The sequence below is a fragment of the Podarcis erhardii genome, assembly GCF_964252035.2.
Source record: "Podarcis erhardii genome assembly, chromosome: 6".
NCBI classification, from domain to species: Eukaryota; Metazoa; Chordata; class Lepidosauria; order Squamata; family Lacertidae; genus Podarcis; species Podarcis erhardii.
Genome location: NC_138510.1, coordinates 98,140,892 through 98,166,447, shown reverse-complemented (window position 1 = coordinate 98,166,447; position 25,556 = coordinate 98,140,892). Strand labels below are relative to the sequence as shown.

General features: G+C 41.2%; 1 protein-coding gene across 13 annotated transcripts in view; it reads left to right on the top strand.

Moving 5' to 3' along the window:
* Positions 1–25,556, top strand: part of PRRC2C (proline rich coiled-coil 2C) — a 75,450-nt gene that overhangs the window by 31,978 nt on the left and 17,916 nt on the right. For 10 of the 13 annotated variants that reach the window (XM_081866700.1, XM_081866702.1, XM_081866701.1 and 7 more), the window contains exons 16-25: positions 64–2,439; positions 4,501–4,706; positions 5,071–5,225; positions 8,345–8,693; positions 9,546–9,631; positions 10,299–10,484; positions 11,948–12,199; positions 15,499–15,588; positions 19,055–19,156; positions 23,852–24,077. In XM_081866700.1, coding sequence (XP_081722826.1) covers positions 64–2,439; positions 4,501–4,706; positions 5,071–5,225; positions 8,345–8,693; positions 9,546–9,631; positions 10,299–10,484; positions 11,948–12,199; positions 15,499–15,588; positions 19,055–19,156; positions 23,852–24,077 — 4,028 coding nt within the window. The remainder of the gene's footprint in view (positions 1–63; positions 2,440–4,500; positions 4,707–5,070; positions 5,226–8,344; positions 8,694–9,545; positions 9,632–10,298; positions 10,485–11,947; positions 12,200–15,498; positions 15,589–19,054; positions 19,157–23,851; positions 24,078–25,556) is intronic. The other 3 variants (XM_081866698.1, XM_081866706.1, XM_081866705.1) reach the window with 2 other exon arrangements.

Here is a 25,556-nt window from a genome sequence, read left to right as displayed (position 1 = left end):
TCATGTTTAATATATAGAGACTTTGATAGGAATACAACTTAAATTGTGGCTTCCTTCTTTTAGGCCTGAGGCACTTCTGGATCAAGAACACATAGCTGTTCAAGAGGTTTACGCAGCAGAACAGATTCATTTGGACTCTCAGACAAAGGTGGACTTCTTCAAAGAACCCAGTGAAATGAGTGTACAGAAGACTTCAGCCAGGTCTTTAGAAGATGCTCAGCCTCACCAAACTGACACACCTGCTCCTGCGCTGAGTTTTGAAGTAAATGCAGAAAATGTCTCCCAAATCTCCAAGGAAGAAGAAATGCTTGTAGAAGAGAGCAATACTTCCCTGAAGAGCATTTCTCATGGGTCAAGCCATTCTCTGAAATCTGAAGACCAAGCAAATGATACACAATCAAATGTTTCCAAAGTCAGCAGCAGACACATTGAGCCAAAAGAACCAATTCTTGAAAGAATAGATAGTAAACTGAAAAAAGAAGTGTTTGTAACTAATAGGCTGTCTGAAGGACCAAAGCCTGAAAAACCCTTTAAGCCTAAATCTGAAACTAGGTGGGGTCCAAGACCAGGTTATGGGAGAAGAGAGGAAGGTAGTGATAGGCCAGTGAGAAGGTCTGGTCCTATTAAAAAGCCTATCCTTCGAGATATGAAAGAAGAGCGTGAACAAAGAGAAGAGCGTGAACAAAAGAAGGAAAGAGAAGGAGAAAAACTGACAAATGAGAGAGCTACCAAGATTGAGAAAAAGGAACAGTCTCAGGTTCCACCTTCCAGGCTAGAACCAGAGAAGACCACCACTGGTGGTAAAAAGGCATTGCAAAGCACACCACAAGCTTCAGACTGCGCTGATGCCCCTGTGCAGTCCACAGTTACACCTGCTGTGCAGCAGCCTCTCATTGTCCAGCAGCCTGCAATCGTACCACCAGTGTCTCTGCAGCCACCTGCAGTACAGACATCTCCACCCATAGCTCCACAACTACCTAGTCCACAAATTACTGTTGAGCTTCCATCCCTTACTATCCAGCAGCTACCAGTTCAGCAGCCTGTCAGCACAACAAAGGAAGAAAAGCAGCCAGAGAAAGTAATCAACAAAGAACGAACTGTAGAGAGACCTCGTATGGAAACTAGACCTGTGAAAAGAGAACCTGGTTTGCCTCCCAGAACATACTGGAAAGAAGCTAGAGATAGGGACTGGTTTCCAGACCAAGGATACAGAGGCAGAGGACGTGGAGAATATTATTCTAGAGGACGAAGCTACAGAGGTTCTTATGGAGGCAGGGGTCGAGGTGGGAGAGGCCACAATAGAGACTATCCACATTACAGAGACACTAAGCCTCGTGTGGAGCACGTGCCTTCTGGTCCTCTTAGGCAGAGAGAAGAGAGTGAAACCCGTAGTGAGAGCTCTGATTTTGAAGTAGTTCCAAAACGGCGAAGACAGAGAGGCTCAGAAACTGACTCTGACAGTGAAGTGCATGAAAGTGCAAGTGACACCCTTCTTTCAGACAAGGACAGCTTAAGCAAAGGCAGACACCCAAAGAGAGAAGAAAAGACAGATGTCAAAAAGCCTGCAAAAGCCATATTGTCTTATAAACCTGAACATAATATCCGAGGGGACAATAGGGTTTTAGACAAAACTTATGGGAGGGAAGATGAGAATAAACCCAAGCCAGGATTTCTTCCTAAAGGAGAACCTTCTAGACGTGGCAGGGGGGGCATGTTCAGACGTGGGGGTAGAGATCCAGTTGGCCGTCCACCGCGGCCGTCTACTCTTAGGAAACCAGGATACAGAGAGAATCAGTGGAACCCGAGGCAGATGGAACCCCCCAAACTTGAAGATGGGGAGCCCCCACAAAGGCATGACCATTATGGTTCTATATCACTGGATAAAAGGCCACCTGCGAAGTTTGAGAGAAAATTTGATCCTACTCGGGAAAGGCCTCGTAGGCAAAGACCTGCACGACCTCCCAGGCAAGATAAGCCACCACGCTTTAGGCGTCTAAAAGAGAGAGAGGCAGCATCAAAAATAAGTGAAGCCACAACCAGCTCATCATCAAGTGCTGCAATGAGTAGCGCAGTTAATGAACAGCCGAGCACTACTTTGGAGGTGTCAGGAAGTAAGACACCAGACTTGTCCAATCAGAACTCCTCAGACCAAGCAAATGAAGAGTGGGAAACTGCTTCAGAAAGTAGTGATTTCAATGAGAGGCGTGAGAGGGATGAAAAAAAAATAGCAGATGTTACAGCACAGGTAGCTGTTAAGACTGGGGAAAGCACGCTAGCCCCCAAAAGGGAAATAGCCAAGAGAAGTTTTTCCAGTCAGCGGCCTGGGATTGATCGGCAAAATCGCCGTGGAAATTGTGGACCACCCAAATCTGGACGAAACTTCTCAGGGCCAAGAAATGAAAGGAGAAGTGGCCCTCCAACAAGAACTGGGAAAAGGGGGTAAGTATGTTTGTCACTGGAAGATTGATGCAGAAATTTCATTCAATTACTGAGTTCACTGGAAACTTAAAAATAGATTCACTTCACCAAATTGGTTTAAAGAGCTATGACCATTCAAGGGGTTTGAGTTAACTAGCTTTGATAAGTGGTATCTAATGATTGCAAAATAAATGGAAAATTGAGGTGATAATTATGGATAGAGACAGAAAGCTGTGAAGAACAAACCACCACCCACAATGATGCTTGCCCCAAATTATTCTTGTCTCCGGCACCTGTAACCCCAACTGCTTTTTACCTTTTTAAAGTTTATTTCCTCATATACAAGTTGTGGAATTGAGTCACTTACTCTTTTGTGTTAAAGTCTGGTGAGGAAGTATAATTTTCTGCACCAGTTCCAGGAGTTTTCCCAAACACCTTACTAAAACAGAATCTCTTTAGCTAACCAAATTGAACCTTGATCAGTCCTTGTAGCTCAGTGTAGGCAGAGGAAAAACAAATTTGTGGGTCATATCCAATTAAATTATACTCGGATTAGACCCACTGAAATTAATATTTCTAAACCATTCATAGTCAAATTATTCAGAGTAGGACTAGTACTGCCTACAACCCTGAAACAGCAACTCCTCCAGTAGGTGTTTCAAGCATCTACAAATTTGCCTTTAGAAGTTGTTGGGAGAAGTGTTTCATCAGATACTTTTTCCTATACTGTATCTGAATCAAAACATCTAGAGATGCCTTTCTTGCCATTAAAATAGGCTATACTCAAAACAAATGTATAAGTCTGTAGGGACAAAGATACCTGTCTTATGCAGAGTCAGATCGTTGGTCCATCTAACCTAAACAGACAGGCAGCTGCTCCACGGCTTTTAGGCAGGCCTCTTTCACAGCTGTATCTACCAGGACATGGCAGGGCATGCAAGTCATGTATTCTACCACCAGGTTTGTGCCCCCCCTCCGGTAAAATCCCCACTTTTGGTATTTCCAGGGAAATATCAATAGCACTCCTGTAGTTAAGTTCTACCTCTAAATTATTGTTGAACAATTTCACCCACTTAAGTTTTGAACTAGACCAAATGCAACTCCCATTAGTTTTTCTTCCTACAACTTGGTTATAGGCTCTTTGCCATCTTTCTATTTCCTTTGTCATTTCTCAGTATCTTTTCTGAATTCATTGTGAGGCACAGAATGGAGCGTGTTAGCTTCAACTAAAGTCTTGTTAAAGTTCTATGTAGCTCTATCTCTCCTTTCTCCACCTTTTGCTATACAATGCTGTCAGAGTTGCCTCTAGGTCCCAGCTCACAGAGGACCAACGCTAGTCAGTAATAACGTATAAAAGTCTTTATTGAAGATTAGTTTCCATTTCCAAACCGCAGCGTGCAACTCTACGTCTTAGAACCTAGACCGGCGAAGCTCCATCTGAGTCTCCGCCCCCTAGACACCAGTTTAAGACTCTAGCCTTACTCCACCTCTTCCGTTGTTCTTTCCTCCTCTGGGTCCTTCTGCCCCCTGGGGTTTCATCCTTTCTGGACTCTTCTGACGCTGACCCCCCTGAGTCTTGCCCCTCCTTCCGGCGGGCTTTAGGACCTGGTTCCCTATCCGGGCTACCTGCTGTGCCGCTCGCCTGTACATTTGAACTTGGCGCGCGCGCCCAGCCGGTAACTTTCCTCTTGACCGTTTCCCCGCTCTCCGATGGAGGCATGGTCAATCCTGACTCATCTCCTCTCGCTGGTGGTGAGAACACTGGTCCCGATGCCTGGGACTCCTCCCCCCCACTGCGCTCTGGTGGGGAAGCTGGTCCTGATTTCCAACTGCTGCTCTGGGAGTCCCCGCTGGCCCCTTCCTTCTGGGGTTTCCCCCTTGGCACCCCCCTTGCCCTGGCCATCGGCGCTCCCTTCTGTGAATCTTCCGATTCGCTGGAGAGGCTCATGGAATCCCTCTGACCACTGTCACCGCCTACACTCCCCTCGGATTCCTCCCCCTCGCTCTCCATTTCCTCCCTCTCCTGTGCCTCTGCTCCTGAGCCCCTGACAAATGCTATCTCATTTTGTGTTTATGATACAGACCATTTGAAGAACAAGCTGCAGTTGTGATTAGTGCTGAAACAGTTGGGAGCAGTTTACATCCAGAAGAAAGTGGGAACAGTGCTGCTGCACTGAAAGGTTCCAAGGATCCCAACATCAAGAAGCGAGAAGAGCCCAAAGCTGGTCCAAAGAAACCAAAAGAGAAAGTGGATGCAATTTCTCAATTTGACCTTAACAACTATGCAAGTATGTACTGGAAGCTCCTCTTCAGAATCTTAAATGTATTACAGGTGCACACAGACACATGCACATTTATGTGGGGGTTATATTCCGAGGCACTGCACACATCAGTGAAATTGTGTATATTTGAAACACCATTGGAAAAAGCCTGCAAACCCCCCATGCCACCACACCCTACTCTGCCTCTTGTGTGACTTTTTGGATCACTTCCAGGTTTGGCGTATACACACATACTGAACGTGCATAAATGGGTCTGCAGTATAATAGTATTTTATTTTGGGTTTTTTCTGCCATTTGAACCAACCCCACAGATGGCTTCATTTATTTGAATAGGGGTTAATTATAACTAAATTTCGGACCTTCATTACAGGTGTTGTGATTATTGATGACCACCCTGAAGTGACAGTAGTTGAAGATTCTCAGTCCAGTTTGAACAATGATGGTTTTACTGAAGTGGTATCAAAAAAGCAACAAAAACGCCTGCAAGATGAAGAACGCAGGAAGAAGGAAGAGCAAACAGTGCAGGTTTAGTATCATATGTATCATCTCTCTCTGTCCCAGGCATCTTTTTTGTACACATTATTTAATATGTGCATATGCAGTGCATTCCTGCCCTCCATTGTGAGCTCACACTTGCATGAATAACTCAGTAGCAAGATTTCTCTAAAAGCATTGTTCACTTGAGCTGGTTACTTTCTGAAATAGTCTTACTCCATGGTGTCAGCCTGTCAGGCTACCCACAAGCTCCAGTTCTCACAGAAGGATGCTGAGTTGCTCAGTTTTGTATGATGCAGTTATTTTTTTAAAAATGTGGTGAATTTCTTATTTATTTGACAGGAACCCTTATTTATTTATTTATTTGCTGGCTTGCTGGCCCTTTGGTGGAGACTGAAACAGAATAAATAAATAAACTTTCTTAACAAATGTCAAAACCTGTGGTGGAATTTGTAAACCTAAGCCTTCATGGCAACACATTTCAGTCCTTATTCTTACTTACCCATATTCATTGGTCTTATTTGGGAAGTCGCTTAAATTCCAGTTAGCTCTAACAGTGCTTCCTGATTGTCATTGAAGGTCTGGCATTCTAGCTCTGAGCAACACGTGCTGCTTGCAGTTCATGGCAGATTTCTCAATACAGCTCTAAGATCAAATCCTTTGCTTGAGCAGCTGAGTGTTCTCTGGACTGAGGGCTTCTCCACACTTCCTCTTATCCTGCTGCTTTCCCATGTAGAAAACCTCAAACAGTCCTTTGGCACTAAATTGGAGCAAACCACAATTTGGGCTTTCTCCGATTTAGCACTAAAAACTGGCTTTTCCCTGGGAAAGGAATAGGGCAAAAATATATTTCTAAATATATTTGGCAAGGGAAAAACCGAACATAAAATATAAAATATTGATAGATGCAAAAGAGAGAGGTGATTGTTCCCTGCCGGATATGAGACTATACTGTGAAGCATCTTATCTTTGTTGGTTGAAGGATTGGATGACATTAGAGAATTCATGTATTCTAGACTTAGAAGGTCATGATAGTATTTTTGGTTGGCACACTTATTTATGATATGAAAAGTGAAAGTACATAAAGGATTTACAAATTATATAATTAGGAAAAATGTGTGTAGAGTATGGGATAAATGCAAAAATCTATTAGAGGTTAAAACACCACTTTGGCTCTCACCGTTGGAAGCTATAGCGGTAAAGAAAAAATATGATAGAAGAGTGGACAACTTATAGAAATTTATTAAAATGAGGGAGGAGAGTATCAATTAAAAGAATTTAAGAAATTATCAGGAAAATTAACAGCATGGATACAATATCATCATTTGAATGATGTTTTCAAGAAAGATAGGATACGAGGGTTTGGGGAACAAATATTACAACTGGAGAGTGACCTGATGGAATGTAATGTAAAAGTGCTGTCTAAAATGTTTAAGATATTATTGGAAGGGGAGACAAAGGATGAGTAAGTAAAATGCTTAATGATAAATTGGGCAATAGATATTGGTCACAATATAGATATGGAGCAAGGAAACAATTGTGGAATATGGATATAAAATTTACAGCATGTTATGTCTAAGAGAAAATTGTATGAAAATGATATATTGATGGTACCTAACACCGAGTAAAATGGCAAAAATGTATAAATCTCAATCAAATAAGTGCTGAAAATGTAAAGCGAAAGAAGGTTATTTTTATCATACGTGGTGGTTTTGTAGTAAGGTTAAAGCTTACTGGGAAATGATATATAATTAATTGGAAAAAAATGTTTTAAATCGGGGGGTCGGCAACCTAAGGCCCAGGGGCAGGAAGCGGCCCACGGAGGCCCTTTAACTGGCCCATGAGCTGCCCCCAAACCGAACCGAGCTGCGCCGCCCGCTCAGCGAGTCCCCACGCATTGCGCTAAACCAGCACAGCACAGCATGGGGACTCTCTTCCGTGGCTCCGGAATTCGCTTCTGCGCATGCCCAGACACTGGAAATCATGTCTGCGCATGTCTGCAGCGCTGGAAATCGCTTCTGCGCAGGCGCGATTTTTGGCATCTAGGCATGCACAGAAGGGATTTCTGGCGTCGCACTGCGCCATTAAGCCTTTGCCTACCCCTGTTTTAAATAATGTTTGTAAAAAACCCAGAAGCTTTCTTTTTGGGAATTATAGGGACAGAACTACCCAAACTATATTGAAATTTATTCATGTATGTGACTACAGCGGCAAGAATGTTACTTGCCCAAAAACGGAAAGAAGTCCCAGCAAAAGAAGAATGGATACAAAAACTTACCGGAAAAACATGAAAATGGAAATAGTTTGTTGAATATTTACAAACAAACTGTAAACAGATAAGAACATTGGCAGAATTATTGTAATAACCTGCAGTTTTATAAGAGTATATATTTAAGGGAGATGAACAAATGAACAAATTAAGTTAATTTAGATATGCAGAAAATATACAAAATAAATTTAAAGAACTGCAGAAAGAGGAAGAAGGAAGTCAAGTATTGATATGTTAAAATGGCTGTAAAATTATTGAAATGTACAAAATTGAAAATCAGAAATAATATATATATAAAGGAAAGGAACAGGACAAGGGGAAAACCACTCAGACCTGTGCTTTCTAAGCAAGGGATGAGTGGAAGTGTGGACGAACCCTGAATGACCACCAGAGTGCCTCAGGAGTTCACAATCAGGATATTATGAGAATTGAGCCCACTGCTATATTGGCACTGAAAATAAGGAATCAGTTTTGCAACTAGTAGTAGCTAATTGATGTAATGTCATCCATGAGTTCATCCAATCTTTAATTTAGAGTGCCTTAATGCTAGTGGATATCATATCAGTGGCAATAAGTTCCATAGGTTAAATTGTATATTATTTGCAAAAAGTACTTCACCTTGAATGTGCTTCTTGTCAATTTTAGTGGATGGCCATTTTATATTGAGTGTAAATCAATGTTCCTGCTTACTTTCTCCATATGTCTTGTGATTTAATAAACCTTTCATAAAACCTTCATTTTCCCTATTGTAGCTTAAAAAAGCCCAACTGATGTATATGGGAAAACAAAATATCTAACTGTTCTTTGGAGCAGAGTTTCCATTTCAGTTGTTCTGGGCAGGTAAACTGCAAGCTCTCTTAACAATCTTACATATTTTTAGGTCTGGACCAAAAAGAGTTCAAATGAAAAAGGAAGGTGTCCAAATTCCAAACTACCACCCAGGTTTGCCAAAAAGCAACAGCAGGCGACAGGAGCAGCCGCAGCTGCCACTCAGCAGGTTCAGGCTCAGGCTCAACCGCAACTCCCCCTGCAGTGTGTGTCTCAGATTCCAAGTCCACAGACTTCAGTTCAGCTGCAACCCCAGGCAACCTGTGCAGCAAACAGCAGCACCGAGTATACAGCAACAAGCAAAACTCTTCAGAACACACCATCTCATAACGCTGTAGGAACCGAATTATGGGATAATAAAGTGCCACCTACAACAGTCCTCAATGACATCTCAAAAAAATGTAAGCAAGCCAATTTTTCCCCCTCCTGGTAAGACATGCAAGAAAAAAAATGTGTGCTTGAAATCTTGAGTAACAGACAACCAACCTTTCCTGGGCACCTCAGTTACTCTTGGGTTGATGCTTTGGAACCTCCACGTAGATAAGCTGTCCTGTGAAGTGATTTATAATGATGGAGAACTTCAAGGCTTGTCCACGTATACCCATTCTCAGTCCTCCTTTCTCTGACCTCACTGTTCTTATGTATGCGTAGGCCTAACCAATGTTTGCGAAAACATTTACTGCCTGCCATTTGCCTTTTATGTGGACACTTTTTAAAAGGGAATTGTTGAGAATTATTTACTGCTTTGACATATCTTTGTTCATTTGCATTGCAGGGGGTTGGACTAGATTACCCTCAGAGTCCTTTGCAACTCTACAATTCTATGAGCTTTTTTTTTACCTAGGCTAATGCCAGTAGGTATTTTTAGGCATTTCAGCTTTAACCAAAAATGAAAAACTTATTTGATCTCCCCACACATGCCATCCACCTGAACTTTTGATTTATTTTCATTGGCCTCTACTACTTGAGAGGAGGATGTAGATAATATAGAAATCAATCTAGAAGCAATAGAATTGCTGAACTCCTAGCATACACTTTACTAATGTGTTCTTTGTGAGCAGATAACTGGGATACTTTGTCCTAAATGTTCTCTTACCATTTCATGCAACGTGTTAAAATATTTTGAATTCTTAGCAAGCAGCATGCTGCCTTGCTCTAATTTTATGTAAGGGGGTGGAATCATAGTTAGTTTGCAATTAGCACTTATACTATCAAATTTTGTTCTAATTCCACCTTGTTCTCTGGACTTATAGTGGGACCCATTAGCCCTCCCCAGCCTCCTTCAGTCAGTGCATGGAACAAGCCTTTGACATCATTTGGATCAGCTCCATCTCCAGAGGTAATGAACAGACATGTTCTCATCTATTGTTAGCTGTGTTCTAATTTGTCAGTGGCTAGAAGTGAAAAGGAGCGAAACACATTATCCATTTTGTCAAATGGGTAACTAGTTTTCACAGGTAAAACAGCCATTACTCGTTAGTAGGTAGCTAGCTTACAGGTGTTACATCTTCAAACCAATATCTGATAGCTTAAATAAAACCTGATTGATATGAAATATAATTTTTAATGGTTATACAGTGGTGCCTCGCAAGACGAAATTAATCCGTTCCGTGAGGCTCTTCGTATAGCGGTTTTTTCGTCTTGCGAAGCAAGCCCATTGACAGCTTAGCGGATTAGCGCTATTAGCGGTTTAGCGGCTTTTAGCGGATCAGCTGATAAGCGGCTTAGGAAAAGGGGGGGAGGGAAAAAACCCCGCAGGAACTCGCAAGACATATTCGTCTTGCGAAGCAAGCCCATAGGGAAATTCGTTTTGCGAAGCACCTCCAAAACGGAAAACCCTTTCGTCTAGCGGGTTTTCCGTCTTGCGAGGCGTTCGTCTTGCGGGGCACCACTGTAATATAAACTTGCTGATAACATTAGAGCTATGGTGAATTACTTAATTGAATGTTGCAGTGTGGAACAAAAGTGTGCCTGTGTTAAACTAAACTTTCTGGGATCCTTACTAGGGAACAACAGCTGGGCAAGAAAGTGGAATTGATTTGGGAATAGAAACTATTCAGTTTGGTGCTCCAGCATCTAGTGGGAGTGACAGTGAAGTTGGCCCAGTTTCAGAGAAGACCTCAGAGAAGCTTCTGGAACCAAAGGAGCAAAGGCAAAAGCAGCCCCGGGCAGGACCTATAAAAGCACAGAAGGTAAGTGAAACTCTCCAACTTTCATGAACTACAGAAGCATTTTAGAAGCTGCATTTTTGTGCCCATGTGTTCCAGCAAAAGGAAATCTAATCAAACTTCTATGCTTATGTATCCAGGTTAACATATTTGTGATTATTTGGGGGGGGGGGGAGAGAATTGAATATTTATGTGGGGTGCTCACAAAATCAACTGCCACATGTCAAAAACTGCTGTGATTGCTTGTTGATATAACTGAAACAAATTAACTCACTCCAAAGTCTATACATTTATCTAGGAAAATCAAAAATACAACTTAAGACACTGGAGCATCAAGAATACCTAAATAAGTAAATAATAGAAGAAGAAAAATAGACAATAAAAAAAAAATTATAAGGCACCAGAAATTGCTGCATTTCCAGGATAATAAAAATTGAAACATACTTTCTTACATTGTTTATTGGAATAATGAATTGCAATCCAGTACTTCACTCCTGGAAAAAATGAATTATAACAATTCCAAAAACTAGCAAAAAACGTAGGATGTGTGGATTCCTGTAGATCCCAGTGCAAATCTGACCTAACAGAGGTACAGATACATAGCTCCACCTACCACGTGACAGTGGCGGTGGCAAAGAGAGCATATCATCACTGAATGCCCAGCAGAGCTTTATAGAATAGTAAATTGACTTATCCAGACCGGTATTGTTTCATTAACCATTCAATAGCTTACTGTGAGAGATTTGTGAATCCCTTTATGGGCGGAATCACTCGGATCTATGTCAGACTTTATGCCAGAGCACCATCACGTTACAGCCTGTGGGATAAGTTTCTGTTGTTGTAGCCTGAGGACATGGACAGGGCACAGTAGTGAGGCTGACTGTGTGCCCTCTTGATCTCTGCCCGTGACTGGTAAAATCTAGTAGCAGGGATTGACTAGACTGGGGGAGTGGTCAAAGCCTTCCTACAAAGGAAATTATGGGAAGCATCTTGAAAGAGGCAGTGGTGCATCCCTTTTTAAACCTTCCTGGATCCAGAAGTTTAAGAAACTACCACCCAGTCTCTTAATATTCCGTTCATGGCAAGGTGACTTAAAAGAGTCACCTTGCCATGCTGACCAGCCAGCTGCAGTTTGACTAGAGTAAGCAGTTATAGAGATCTAATTGTGTCTGGTTTCAGGCCCAGTTGTAGTTGTAACTAAAGTTTATACTTTAGTTTTAACTGTATTTTCTCAGGTTTGTGTTTGCCGCCCATTGCTGCCTTGGGAGGAAGCAGTGCTATTTTTCTAGAAAAAGAGGTGCCGGAGCTCACCATGAACACTTCCCTTGTACTCTTTTAATGGTAATGGTGCCCACCTGAGATGTGCTAGAACTGTGTTCTGGCAAGTTTTGGCTGAAAAAAAGCCGAGGGAGGAAGGGTGGAATATAGGTTATATAATAACAAACATAATAAATGAAGAGGCAGTAATCTTTTAATACATTGCATAGCTTTCAGATTTGAGTCCAGTAGAAAACAAAGAGTACAAGCCTGGTCCCATTGGGAAAGAACGGTCATTAAAGAACAAGAAAGTAAAAGAGGCTCAGCAAGGGGACCCTGAGGGGCAAGAGAAGTCAAGCCCTACTGCAGTCAGAAGTCCAGACCCTGTTACTTCTAAAGAAGGCAAAGCAGCTGCTGAACTTGGTACTGAAATAGGAACAATGATATCCGTGACTGCTTCAGAGTTTGGAGCAACCCAAAAGGTAAGAATCAAATGGAATGTCCACTTAAGTTAACTAATCAGTGCTGAATGGGTGGAATTTAGATATACCTGAGTGGAATATTTATAAATACGATAAATATTCATATATAGTGAATATTCATAAATATGGAGAAGCTGGCTTGAGCAGAACTCTTTCTGTGGCCTTCATCCTAGAAGTTTGCAGTACCCATTTTTAAAAAATGGCTATGAGTAAGTGAAGGCATCCAAGCATTAAGTTCTTGCTCAGATATTGCGTCATGCAGGTTTTATGGAGATTTGCTTTAGTAGAAAAGTAACAACAGCTACAAGTCCCTGAAATAAGCTGAAACAGCTTAAAGCTTTGTTTCCTCATACTTCTCCTAGTTCCAGAATGAAGTCATAGGGTGGAAACATCAGCATAAGACAAAGAACAGGGTTGTGTTCTCAGCATTGCTTTCGCTCAGTTTCCTTTGTTTTTTATTTGAAGACTTTTCAAGAACTGTCCAAAATGTATGGTTTCATAGGCTCATGGATTCTGGTACACACAAAAATGAAGCCAAACCATGGCTAAGCATGAATGATTGAACATGTGGGTACTTGGAGAGAAAAATGTGGCTGCTTTGCTCCTCCCATAGTCATGTTGCTGCCATGCTCCCCAAAGCTAAGCCATTGTTTCACCTAGCATTGCATCCAAACCTAATGACAGGGCCAAAGTTTCCCCATCTCTGCTCCATATGGGAGAAGTCCTCTTACTTTCTTCTCAGTTGATGCATGTGGAAATCTTCTTTCAGGCAATGTCTTGCCTTACAATAATCAAGTATTTGAGCATCAGTTAGTCATGTAGTTAACGTTTCCTAAACCTATTCAACTGATCAAGGAAAACAGCCTGGAACTTCAAAGCATGTTCCATGTCATGTAGTTTTAAATATTTTAGTATTTTCCCAAATAGTCTTGTTCAGACTTAAGAAGAAGAAGAAGAAGAAGAAAAAATGGCTTTTAACAGTCACCTCTATCCACCCTTGGAAAGTCAATATACATTTGTATGTTTAAACTAAAGTATTAAAGGAGGCCATTTTAGATCCTATGGCTTCAGACAATTATTGTCCACTTTCACATTGGCTATTTTGGGTCATGGTGTTGGAGTGGGATGTGGTATATCAACTCCGGGTAGCTAAGGAAGATGCTGATTATTTGGATCCATCCCAATTACTATTATTTGTTTGTTTATTAAATTTGTTTACCACCATTCATGTGAAGATCCCATTTCAGCTTCAGCCTGGATTTGGGACAGAAACAACCTTGATTGGCCTAGTGAATAGCTTATGCCAAACAGTGTTCTGGATCTGTCAGATTTTATGGTCTGTTTTAGTGCTCAGCAATTTTTCAATACATTGGCCAAAATCTCTTTTGAAATCGCACCGCAATCACGATTTTGACCTGGCAATACACAGCAATATATTGCTCCTCATACGAGGGAGAACAGGACAGCCAATTTCAAGGGACTGCCAATATCACATGATGATCACACCCTACCTGCGCGATCTCCATGGCTGCTCCTTCCCTCATCCCCACGCCTGATCTCCAATTTCAGACATTGTGATATATCAGAATATTGTGATGTTTAGCTGCTGATATATCACGATGTTAAAAACCAGGTATCACTCAGCCCTAGTCTGTTTTTTAGTATCCCTAAAATCCTTTGCTTATTAGGGACTACCCCACATTTTGTTCAGAACATTGCTTTGCAGAGGTAACTACCATAGAGTTATCAAAATTTTCAAAAGTAGGGGGTTCGTGACTTGGCTTTTGAAAAATAGGGGGCACTCAGTAATTCGTAATTAAACATTTCCAGTTCCTCCTTGAGGAGCATTTTCAGAAGGTGGTTGAGGAGGACTTCCAGTTCTCCCCATGGTGCCTTGTGGGGTGCCTCAAGGGTCTGTCTTGTCCCCCATGCTTTTTACCATCTGCATAAAACTGCTGGGGGACATCAGCTGGATGTTTTGGCAGCAATGTCTAGCTTGCAGGTGACACTCAAATCTACCCCTCCTTTTTGTCCTCTGATTTCAGGGGGGCTGTAGAGTTCCTAAACTGGTATCTAGATGCTTTCTTTGGACTGATGGGGGTAAACAAGCTGAAATTAAATTCAGATAAGATTGAAATCTGTAGGTAGGGAGATCACATGCTCCTTACAACTGATCTTAGATGGAGTTGCTCTCCCACTAAAAAACCAAGTACACACTTTCTGAGTTCTTGTGTACTATACACTAGCAGGCAGAGCACAGGTGATGGTGGCCAGGAGCTCATTTTATCAGCTTCAGCTGGTGTACCTATTAGAGAGGTCAAATGTGGCCACAGTTGTTAATGCTCTAGTCACATCCAGGCTGGACTCCTTGTGGGGTTGCCTTTAAAGACAGTTTTAAAATTTCAACTGGTTTAGCATGCAACTGTCAGTGTCTTGATGGGAGCTAGGTGGTCAGACCATGTGAAGCTTTGAAACTGCACTTGGTTGCTAGTGTGTTTCTGAGCCTAATTTAAAGTGCTGGTGGTGACATTTAAAAGAACCATTGGCCCTCCAGCTGTTGCTGGTCCACAATTTGCGTCATTGCTGGCCATTTGCCATCCATGCAGGGGCTGATGAGAGTTATAGTTCAGCAACAGCTGGAGGGCCAATGGTTGGATTTGAGGTTTTTGGTGTGTTTTTTAAAGGCCTGCCCCCATACCAGTCTGCCGATACTTCCAGTGTTGGCAATGGAGGCCATCTTACCTGCCAACCTTCAAGAACAATTAAATTGGCAGGCATTTTCTGTAGTACCTTCATGGTTCTGGATTTCAGTACCAGTAGGGCTTTGTCCAGCCAGATCTCCTTAGGTCCTTAGGAAGGCATTAAGAGCTTGCCAGGTTTTGATGGCCTTCACTTGAATGTTGTTTTAATCCATTTGCTGTGCTGTCTTGCTGCTGATGCTTTAGGTTATAGCCATGTTAGGGGGGGCTGGATATGTGCTTTTTACTGCTGGTTTCATTCATGTTTGGTATTCTGAAAGTATTGCATTGTTCTATTATTGTGGAAATTACCTTGAGAGAGTTTGCTGTTTAAGGTGGCCTATAACTTATCTTAAGTAAAAATAAGTGTATTCATGTACCTTTTTTGTGGATCATGAAGTTATGTAAAGTTATTTATGATGCTTTATTGTGATATGACAGTTTAGTTAATGAAGTTGTGAATGGAGAACTTATTTTAGCTTTTTCATCTCTTTAAAGCTCTCTTTTTTACAGGGTATTGTTATTGTATAGGTCAGCTTCTTCAACTTCTTTTCTTTACAGGAGTCTGTAACAGACTATACAGCACCTTCTTCTCACTCCAGTACAGTGGCTACAAGCAGTGCAAAGATGGAAGAGGCTTTAGTGACAAATGTAAGCTTATTGGTTACTTTAAGCATAGCTTTAAACATAACTTTTATTTTTCATGGCATTTAAAGCTAAAACTCTGCTATACAGATCTTCTGTAATTTTTATTGTGCAGTAACAATGCAAAAATAATGTTAGAGACCTTGTAGATAAAGGCTAGTGGAACATGGGTGTTTCATCTTAATGGAATTTTGAGAAGCTTTCAAGAATTGTGGAAAAAATAGTGGTTTGAGCAATCAGTGCTAGCTAGGCTATAGGGTTACAGTGGTACCCTGGGTTACATACGCTTCAGGTTGCAGACTCCACCAACTCAGAAATAGTACCTCGGGTTAAGAACTTTGCTTCAGGATGAGAACAGAAATCGTGCTCCAGCAGCGCAGCAGCAGGAGGAGGCCCCATTAGCTAAAGTGGTGCTTCAGGTTAAGAACAGTTTCAGGTTAAGAACGGACTTCCGGAACGAATTAAGTACTTAACCCGAGGTACCACTGTATTAGCATATTGTGTGTGCAGTACCATGTGGTAAGGAAATGCATATTGTTATGGCAATTAAGATTTTCACAGAATAGTTAATTCTAGGTTCATTAAGGCTCTCACTACACATTCAGAAGGATTACTTGGTGTCATCTCTCTTGGGCTTGTCTGATTTCAGAATATACAATACAGGTGAGGTTTGCATAAAATCACCCTCCACACTAAAAATAAACACACACCTCCCTTCCTGTAGAAAGCTGTGTGTTGAGAAGAAATCTAGCCTAGCTCTTTTTTCCAAAGTGCTACCTTCCCAGCTGTAGGTGGGAGAGCATTCAGTCATGACATCTCCAATACGCCAGGAGGGATTTACTTAGATAATCCTTTCCAGTGCATCATCTACATGCAGGTTCCAGTTCTCCAAACACAATGCATTCCCAGGAAACAGTTTGTGATCTGAGCATTCGCATAATGAGCTGATGATTTCCATTATTTCCTATGGAAACATTTCTAATCCATGATTTATCTATTCTTCCTCCATGCTTTCTGCCTGAAACTGTTGCAGCCAGTCAGCAAAAGCCAAACAAAGGAAAAATTATTTCTTTGATCTCTCCTGCTCCCTGATTTGTCTGATCTCCCTCCCTCCATCACTTAATTGTTTCTGCCTGAAACTGCTGCAGCCAATCAGCAAAAGCCAAACAAAGGAAAAAATATTTCTTTGATCTCTCCTGCTCCCTGATTTGTCTGATCTCCCTCCATGCTTTGTGCCTGAAATGGCTGCTGCTGTCCAGCAAAACACAACCAAGTAAGGAAATGGGCAAACTTTGACTGTTTGGGTATCTGAATTAGCCATCCATGTACCAAGGTTTGGGCATAATTCTTTGTGTTCAGATAACTGAGATTTTGTGTAATGAGCATTCCAGTAGCAGCACCTGCACATACTTTAGTTTTACTAGAATTTATTTCTATATCAAAATTGCCAATCTGCTATATAACATGAAGTGAACATGTTGAAAAATATGACTCATCACACATGCAGGAAGAATTTTGTTAAGGGTAACTACATCTATATTGCGCAATCCTGAAGATCATATTTGCAATCGTAATATAGTAATAGGGTTTACTCAAGTAATTACTTTGTTGTCTTTCACACACACCCTTCCCACCGTAGCCTTGACATCGGCTTTTTGTGTTATGCTAGTAGGCATTACTCTGGACAAGCATGTAAATGACAAAACAGACTTTTTGTGCAAGAATATCACTTGCAGAGTAAATTCATATGCCATGGAGCCAGTTGGAGCATCCATTTATGATCACACACTTCTTCCTCTTCTCTACTCCCCCACCCCCATGATTAGTCTGCTTCTTCACCTTCTCTTTCACTGTTTGAGATTACTGTAACAGCTGACAGCTAAATTGGATAATTCAGGTTAGCAGTAACCATAGTTTGTCTGCAAAGTGGAGATTGGAGCCATGCTTTGAAGTGGGTCTAAGTCCCTGGTTTGGATTGATGGCCTGCCCAATTAAAACATTGTGGGAAATTATTTTTCTCTCAAACTCTGAAAAGGGTGGAAAAGGCATGCACAACTTGGAGGGGTGAAAGCATGAGCCCATGAAGTTGCTTCTCACTGCCAAATCATGGCTCTGTGAGATATATCTCTTTAGCTACAAGAGAGAAGGCAAGTTTCTGTTCATCTTATAAGGGCTTGAAAAAGCAAAAGCAACACACACACACACAAAATTGAGAAGTGTGTGGGTGATGACCTCTAAATAACGTGGCATACAATGTGAACTGTAACCATTCTGTTTGTGTGTTAGTCTCGTGTTTCTCGGCAAAGTGGTACAGGTCCTCTACAAATGGTTCTTCTGACTAGTATCTTATTTCCTACTGCAATATGTGGACACCTAAATATTCTGTGAATAACTCTGGAAACCAATTGTGGATGCCAAATAAGAGCGAAGCAACCTAGAACTTTAAGAGCAGAATAATGGCAGTGGTTATTGAATTTAAATGCTTTTATCCAATGTACCTTTATTTTTATTTGGTAAGTCTGCAAAGGCTTTGGTTTTGCGTTCTTTGATTGATGGTACACCTTGGCAAATGCTGTCTGGCAACAGAAAGTGTCCCCTTATGGAATCCTGGTGCTTATTATTTTGTTGTTTTGCGACTCCATCTCTGGCGTAACCATGTTGCTTGTGTTTGAAGGAGAGCAGGATTTGAACGACTCTCCAAGAGAGTTTCCAGTTAGTGAATTGTTTCCTATTAAGTATACTTTATGGCGGTGTTTGTGGCTTTCTTTGTCATCCCTTTTGTTCATAACGTTTTGAAATGTTTGAGGTTGATTATTATGTCCATGATGGAGTACTGTGTAATTCTTGGGTGCTGATGACTTTTGTGTACAGTATTTTTGGAGTTCGATTTACTCCTAGATGTGTGGTTTGGAAATTTCATCTACCTTCATTCTTTAAACTAGCTTAATTCCATTCTGTGGCAGTATCTTGTAAGAATGATTGTAAGAGCACTGATAATGGCCAAGAGTAAGAAGAGCATCAATGTCTTTGTTTTGTCTATATTTGAGTCTTCAGGAAAATCTATTGATTGCACTTAGTTAAGTTCAAGTAAAATTGTACTATTCCTGCAGTAGTTTAGTTTTTGTGCACCTGTGACACTATGAAAGGAGGATATTTCTCAACGTTTGAGGACCATCATTCTACTTCTTTAATGAGTCCTGTGAGAATCAGTGTAGGGGAATTACAATAACCTGAATTTAATTTTTGGAATTAAATCCAAAAGGAAATGGTCAACAAGCCATGACTGTGAACCAGAAAGTCTTTTCCCCCCTCCTGTCAGATCTTTTTTTGTCCTTTTTATGTTAAAGCTTCCCTGCTAAATGCTTGCACCTGAAAGACAATTTAGTTCAGCGGCATTGCTTGAGCTCTTGCTTTTGTTGGGGCTTTTGTTATAGACCTAGCTAGAATGTGATGTGTGTTGCCTGCCTTTCAGGTGCCCCTGCCCCACACCCTTCCCCTCCCTAGGAGGGAGGCTCTACAACAGAGCTCCAGCCTAACTCCAGTTTCTCCCGCTACCGTGGACCTCACCCTCAAGGTATGTACCACATCCCTCTAAGGGTCATTTTCTTGCATGCAGGGGAAAGACTTCATCAAGATCTTGCTGGCAAACTTCAGTGGAGAGACCAAAAAGGCAGTTTTTGCTTTTTAGACCACTAGAACAATTGTTTCTAAGGGGGTTCATTACATTTCTTTGACCCCACTTTGTAACTAACAGCAATTGGCTGACTCTTGCCACCCAAATCCCAGGATACACATCAGAATGTCAGATAGGACTTATTAGGGTGATTGTGATTTCCCCCTCCTATAGAGAGTATATGGGAAATGAGCTATGTATAGATAGGTGGTTCCAGATGCCTTTCTGTGAAATAGCTTGTATTGTTTTGAGCAATTATTGTTGAGGTTAGCAATATGTAATGTATATTGGCTGGCTGATGCAGCACACTTTGTGCAGGAGACTGGCAGTGTTAGAATTTGCTGATAGCTTAATATTTTCTATTAAGTGGTAACTGGTGTGACCATTTTAGTGATGGTGTGAGGTAGGTGTGTGAAGGCAGCCAGGTAGTGTTCATAGGTGACAGTGTTCATTTGGACTATATTGTGCATCTCATGCTGCAAAGTGAGTCTCAGTAGCATTATTTACAGATTGATACCAATTCTTCTCAGTTCTGCAAAGTGGTAGAACATGTGTTTGCATAACTCAGTTAAATAGAGCTTTTGTGAGAGAGGTTCCAAATAGGAACATGCCTCCTATGATTACAGATTTTAGAGGGTGGGGTTCTTGTCTGATTGACATACATCATATGTATATATCAGCTGAGACTAGACTGAATTTTTGAAGACGTGGCCCACATTTCAAAATACTTATGGAAATTGTCCAACAGACATAGCACTGGGCTGCAAGCAGCTTGTAAAGTAAATGTGCACAACAGAGCTTACACTCAACAATTATTACAGTTGTTGCTTAGATTGACATGGCTGTGCTGCCTTTTTCCTCTCTGATCTGTTTCATGTTGACGTATCATTTAAACTTCACTATTGTGCCTCTGTGGGTGTATTCAGCTGAAAGCATTTCTGTGATAAAGTAATGTGCCTTTTTGTTCTGTTTAGTCTGAGGAACTATTTGGGTATTTGGTATAAAGTTTGCATGTAATTTGTTGTTGTGAATGTGGACAGGCAGGACGATAGGAAGGTAGCACTTGTATTATGAACAGTATCTAATGTCTTGTTATGGATTCTTATCATGCTATTGTCGTTAAAATAGGTTTTACATTTGAACCTTTTGTGTTCTGCAATGTAGATTTGATATTTCTGTGCAGTATTTGGAATATTTTACACCTAGGGATATAATTTTATATTAAACTTAATGGGGGGGAGGCTTTAAATGCCATAAAATACGCTTAATAACCAGTACATAGTTTTGTCTGGGTTAATTTCCAGTAAGATGCTAATTTGCAGCATGCGTTGTAGCTGAAAACAGTTGCATTAGAAAATAGGGTTGATTTTAAACGGATACATATAATACATAATCTCATGATCAAAAGTGGTTATCCATAAAAATTGTCTAGCATAGACAACTACAAGTCCTGTGGCATCTGAAGACTGACTTATTGTTACTTTTCTGAAAGCCATAGCAGGGATAAGCAACATTTTCCCCTGAGGACCACACACTAGTGGACAAAAATGTTTCCTACAGTTTGTGGGGGGCAAAACCAGCATGTCTCTCATGACATCTTGGCTGGATTGTTGCAATTGCCAGGTTGCAGGGCGTGGTTACACATACAATGGGTTGTCTTCAGTATTCTCCTAATTGTCCTATGCAGGTTTGAAGAGCATGCTGTATTTTGAAATTGCACTCTCTGTCTGCATTTCCTACTGGTGTTAGAAGGATTGTTGGGGCAATGGCAAGGGTTATCAGGCCAGGCCAGGCTCTAGCTCAAAGGCAGGCAAGAGGCCACAGCTGTGGGTGACCTGCCATTTTCTGCACCAAACTCAACCATCCTCTTCCACTAAAAGGAAGAGCAGTGGTGGCAGTCATTCAGTACTCACTGTGTGGCACAAGAGCGCAAAGCAGATGATTAAACACCAGGAAGGAAGGAAGTAAATGCCAGGGTTTTTTAGGCTGAACTTTTAAGCTGAAATTGATAGTCAGCAGGGTAATTTTGGCAGCTGCTAGAAGCAACCAACTGATCACATGGGAGAAGGGTGAGGGCAACGTACAGGGCATGGGCTGCCTTTAAGTGCCATAGCATCTTGGAAGTGATTCAAAGAAGGCAACGGTAATGAAGATCTAAGCTATATTTCTTCCATAATTTAAGAACCACAGTATACAGTTGCAATCGAAATTATTCAACCCCCGTTGCAAATCAGGTTTATTATCAAAATTTACAGACTTTCAGCTGTTTGCAATAAGCAAATCAAACAAAAGCAATTGAAATAGCTCAACACAATGGATGCTTCAAATGGTTTCTCTAAATTGAGCTCAAATTGCAACTTATACTGGCTTTTCCCATCTCACTATTATTCAACCCCTCTGAATAGAATCCCTCACAACAGCACAAATACAACAGGTGTTGTCTCAAGCACACTTTATTTAGCTGAACAAGGTCTTCATTAGTTGCAACAGGTGTGCTTGAGCCAGAACACATGAAATACCTGAGCTGGCTAGGTGTTTGCTGAGTGTCAAATTTGGCTGCATGTTAGAAATACGGATAAATAGGTCATGTTAGAAATATGAATTTCATGGAGAATGGTCCAAGAAGATAGGAGAAGATATCATCGCCCTTCACAAACAAGGAGCAAGATTCAAGAAGATAGCAAAAGCACTTCATGTTCCCAGAAACACTGTTGAATAATTCGCAAGTTAAAAGTTAAAAGGAACAGTGGTTACACTACTTGGACAGGGCAGAAAATGGAAGCTATCTGAGGCAGCAACCACAATACTGAGAAGGCAGGCTGGGAGAAACCTTCAAGTGACTCAAGAGAGCTGCAGCAAGACTTGATGACAGCAGGCACTGATGTTCCAGCGAGCACGGTAAGGCGCCTTACTAAGTGCAGAAGGTTTCCATGCCAGAACTCCAAGACATTCACCACTACTGAACCAAAAGCACAAGAAAACTCAGCTCCAGTATACTCAAAATCATATAAATAAGCCACAGAAGTTTTGGGATACTGTTCTGTGGAGTGATGAAACAGAATTGGAACTTTTTGGCCCCATGGATCAGCACTATGTTTGGAGGAAGAAGAATGAAAAGAACACTCTGCTCTGGGGCTGCTTTGCATCCTCTGACACTTGCAGCATGTGGAAGGCAGGATGGATTCATTGAAGTATCAGGAAATCTTAGAAGAAAACATGCTGTCCTCACGTGAGGAAGCTGAAGCCAGGGCATCACTGGACCTTCCCACAGGATAATGATCCCAAGCATACCTCAAATTCCACCAAGGCTTGGTTGCAGAAGTAGTCCTGGAAGCTTCTACAGTGGCCATCACAGTTACCTGACTTGAACCCCATAGAAAATCTCTGGTGGGATTTGAAGAAGGCGGTTGCAGCACACAACCCCAAGAAGATTACTGCAGTGGAGACCATTGCTCATAGGAATGGGCTAAGATTCCTCAGGAACACTGCCAGAAGCTGCTGTCTGGCTATGCATCTCATTTGCAGCTGGTCATAGCAGCAAAAGGCTGCTCTACTAAGATGCTTGACATGAAGGGGTTGAATAATAGTGAGACTGGAGAAGATAGTATAAGCTGCAATGTGAGCTAAATTTGGAGAAACCACTTGAAGCATCCATTGTGTTGAGCTATTTCAATTGCTTTTGTTTGATTTGCTCATTGCAAACAGCTGAAAGTCTGTAAATTTTGATCATAAACCTGATTTGCAATGGGGGTTGAATAATTTTGATTGCAACTGTATATTTTCATCACCTGTTTCTGTATTCAATCACTGCAAAAATATAATACAACTTCCAGAGAAGTAACAATCTGTTCAATTTTATGATGCCTCATTAGGTATGAGTACTATTAATATGGTGGTTTATGCATTTTTCAGAACTGCTCAGAGATGCTGAGGTGGTAGGTTCAATATAGAACCATGAAGAGTTGACACGTGTCTTGGGCAGATTTTTATACTTGAAAGCAAGCCCAGTGATAGGCAGTTAATGAAAATGTAGTTCCAAATCTCTTCTTTGACTTTTTCCACTATAGCCCAGCTTACTTAAACCTATTTAATCCTGGTTTTGGTTACTGGCAAATTCTAAACTGTGGTATAAAAAGCAAACGATTCGCCGGGGTATTCAAAAACTGTATTATGGTCAATGTGCAGGATTGTGCTACATTTGGCTTAGTTCATATTGCATACTTGTGGGTCCCTGAGATTCAGATCTAGAGTGTAAAACATGTTAGATTAATGGTGCCATTAATGTAATTTTAATATGTGGATTAAATAGCTGGGGAATACTTCTAAAAGGTTTTCTTGAGAAAATATTTTTTTAATGTATCAAAGCTAGTAGTGATTCACACTTGGCTCTAACCTTTGCTGTATGCTTGCCCCATGTTTTTTGAAAAAGTTAAAACAATTTATACCTCTAATATTCTAAAACAATTCAGTTTCCCTGGCAGCTAACTAGAGGAGTATGGATGCTATCTAGAGAGAGAAAGTGAAAATAAGACACTGTGAAAATTAAATGGGCTAAATTTGTATTTCAAAGTGGAACCATTTCCTTTTTCTGACTAGATGGAGTCTGCTCGCAAAGCATGGGAGAATTCACCAAATGTCGGGGAGAAGAATTCACCAGCTACATCATCAGCATCTCCAGTAGGTGGTAGTAGTGGTAGCAGCAGTGGCAGTGGAAGCAGCAGCAGTAGCAGTGGACCAACCAGTGGTACATACAGCTCTTTCTCAAGTGCATCAATGCCTCCCATTCCTGTGGCTTCAGTTACACCTACAACTTCATTGTCAGGTACAAACTTTTGGACTACAGCCTTGCTGTTGTTGTTGTTGCTGTTGTTGTTGTTACGCAGTCTGTCTGACTGGTTTGCACCAGCCACTCTAGGTGGCTTCCAACATATATAAAAGCATAATTAAACATTAAAAAGCTTCCCAATACAGGGCTGCTTTCAGATGTCTTCTAAAGGTTATTTAGTTACTCATCTCCTTGAAAGTTTCATAGTCCTTCAGTCTAAAAGACTGCCAGAACGGCTTGCATACAGTCCCTTGAAACAAGGCAAGACAGCCCCTGGCCACAGTCTAAAAGACATGACACTAAAGGGATAGGGAGGGAAGAGGGTAAAAGCAAACTCAGGTTCCAGTTCTGTTTAACTCTCTGCATTATTCAACTCTATTCTAAAAGCAACACACATAACTAGCTTGTTCTCAGCTTGCCTGCTCTGGTTAGTTTACCTTGACTATAGAGATAACGTAATTAAACCATAATACAGGTGGCGACAATTTCGCACGTGTTCACATGACACGCAATCACCGATGAACATGTCATTTTGAACCTGAAAGAGGATGGGGGATAGTAGGGTGGGCTGACAGGCGCTCCACTGACCCATGTGAATGCCTGGAATGCAAACAGAGAGTTGCCTCTAACTGAAAGTTTCCAAGATTTCCTCCTCCGCCTAAGATGCTCAGATAAGGTTTTACTACAGTACATGAATTTCACTGGAAAGCCCATTAATTATGGATCAAGCTTTAATACAACTGAACGTTGGGGAAGAAAATCAGTATTTAGGTTCAAGCGCGTCTACAAATCTCGCACAGGGGCTCAGGTAGCTCTTTGGCACTTGAAGTAGTATTTGTCCAGTAGATTGTTGGTCAATTTTTAAGAAAGTTTAACACGTGATGTGTAATTTTAAGCACATAAGAACATTGGTATATTCAGAAGGAAACAGCTGTGAACATGCTACTTAATCCAGAACAGGGATGCAATGGGGCAGGGCTAAAATGATCGCACAAAATGGTCGCAGCCTGTACATCAGAGTCTAAATTACTCACTCTGGATGCTGTTTATGCCTGTTCATTGACAGAATAAAGCCTCCTTGAAGTGGCATAATGGAGTGGAAGATGAGAGGAGTTACATTTTCATGACATACTTCACCCCCTCTCATAATACAATAGTGTCTCCCAGGAAACATTTAAAGAATAAAGCAGTTGATGTTACTGAAAAAAGTTAACTGCAGTCTAAAAGAGTGGTTTAAAACTCATGTCAGGGAATTATGCACGTAACCAGGGCTTGCTTGGTTTTTACTAGTGCAACTCCCACAACTGCTGAGACTGCTTCTTCATTCAGGGAGCGGGGAGGGAAACAATTTGCTCCCTCATTTATAGAAGAAGCAGTCCTGAAAACTGCAAAGGAAACTCTGGCTATATGTATCATTCTCTTGTATCTGTCCTATGGTGGTGTATCATCATCATCATCATCATCATCATTTTTAAT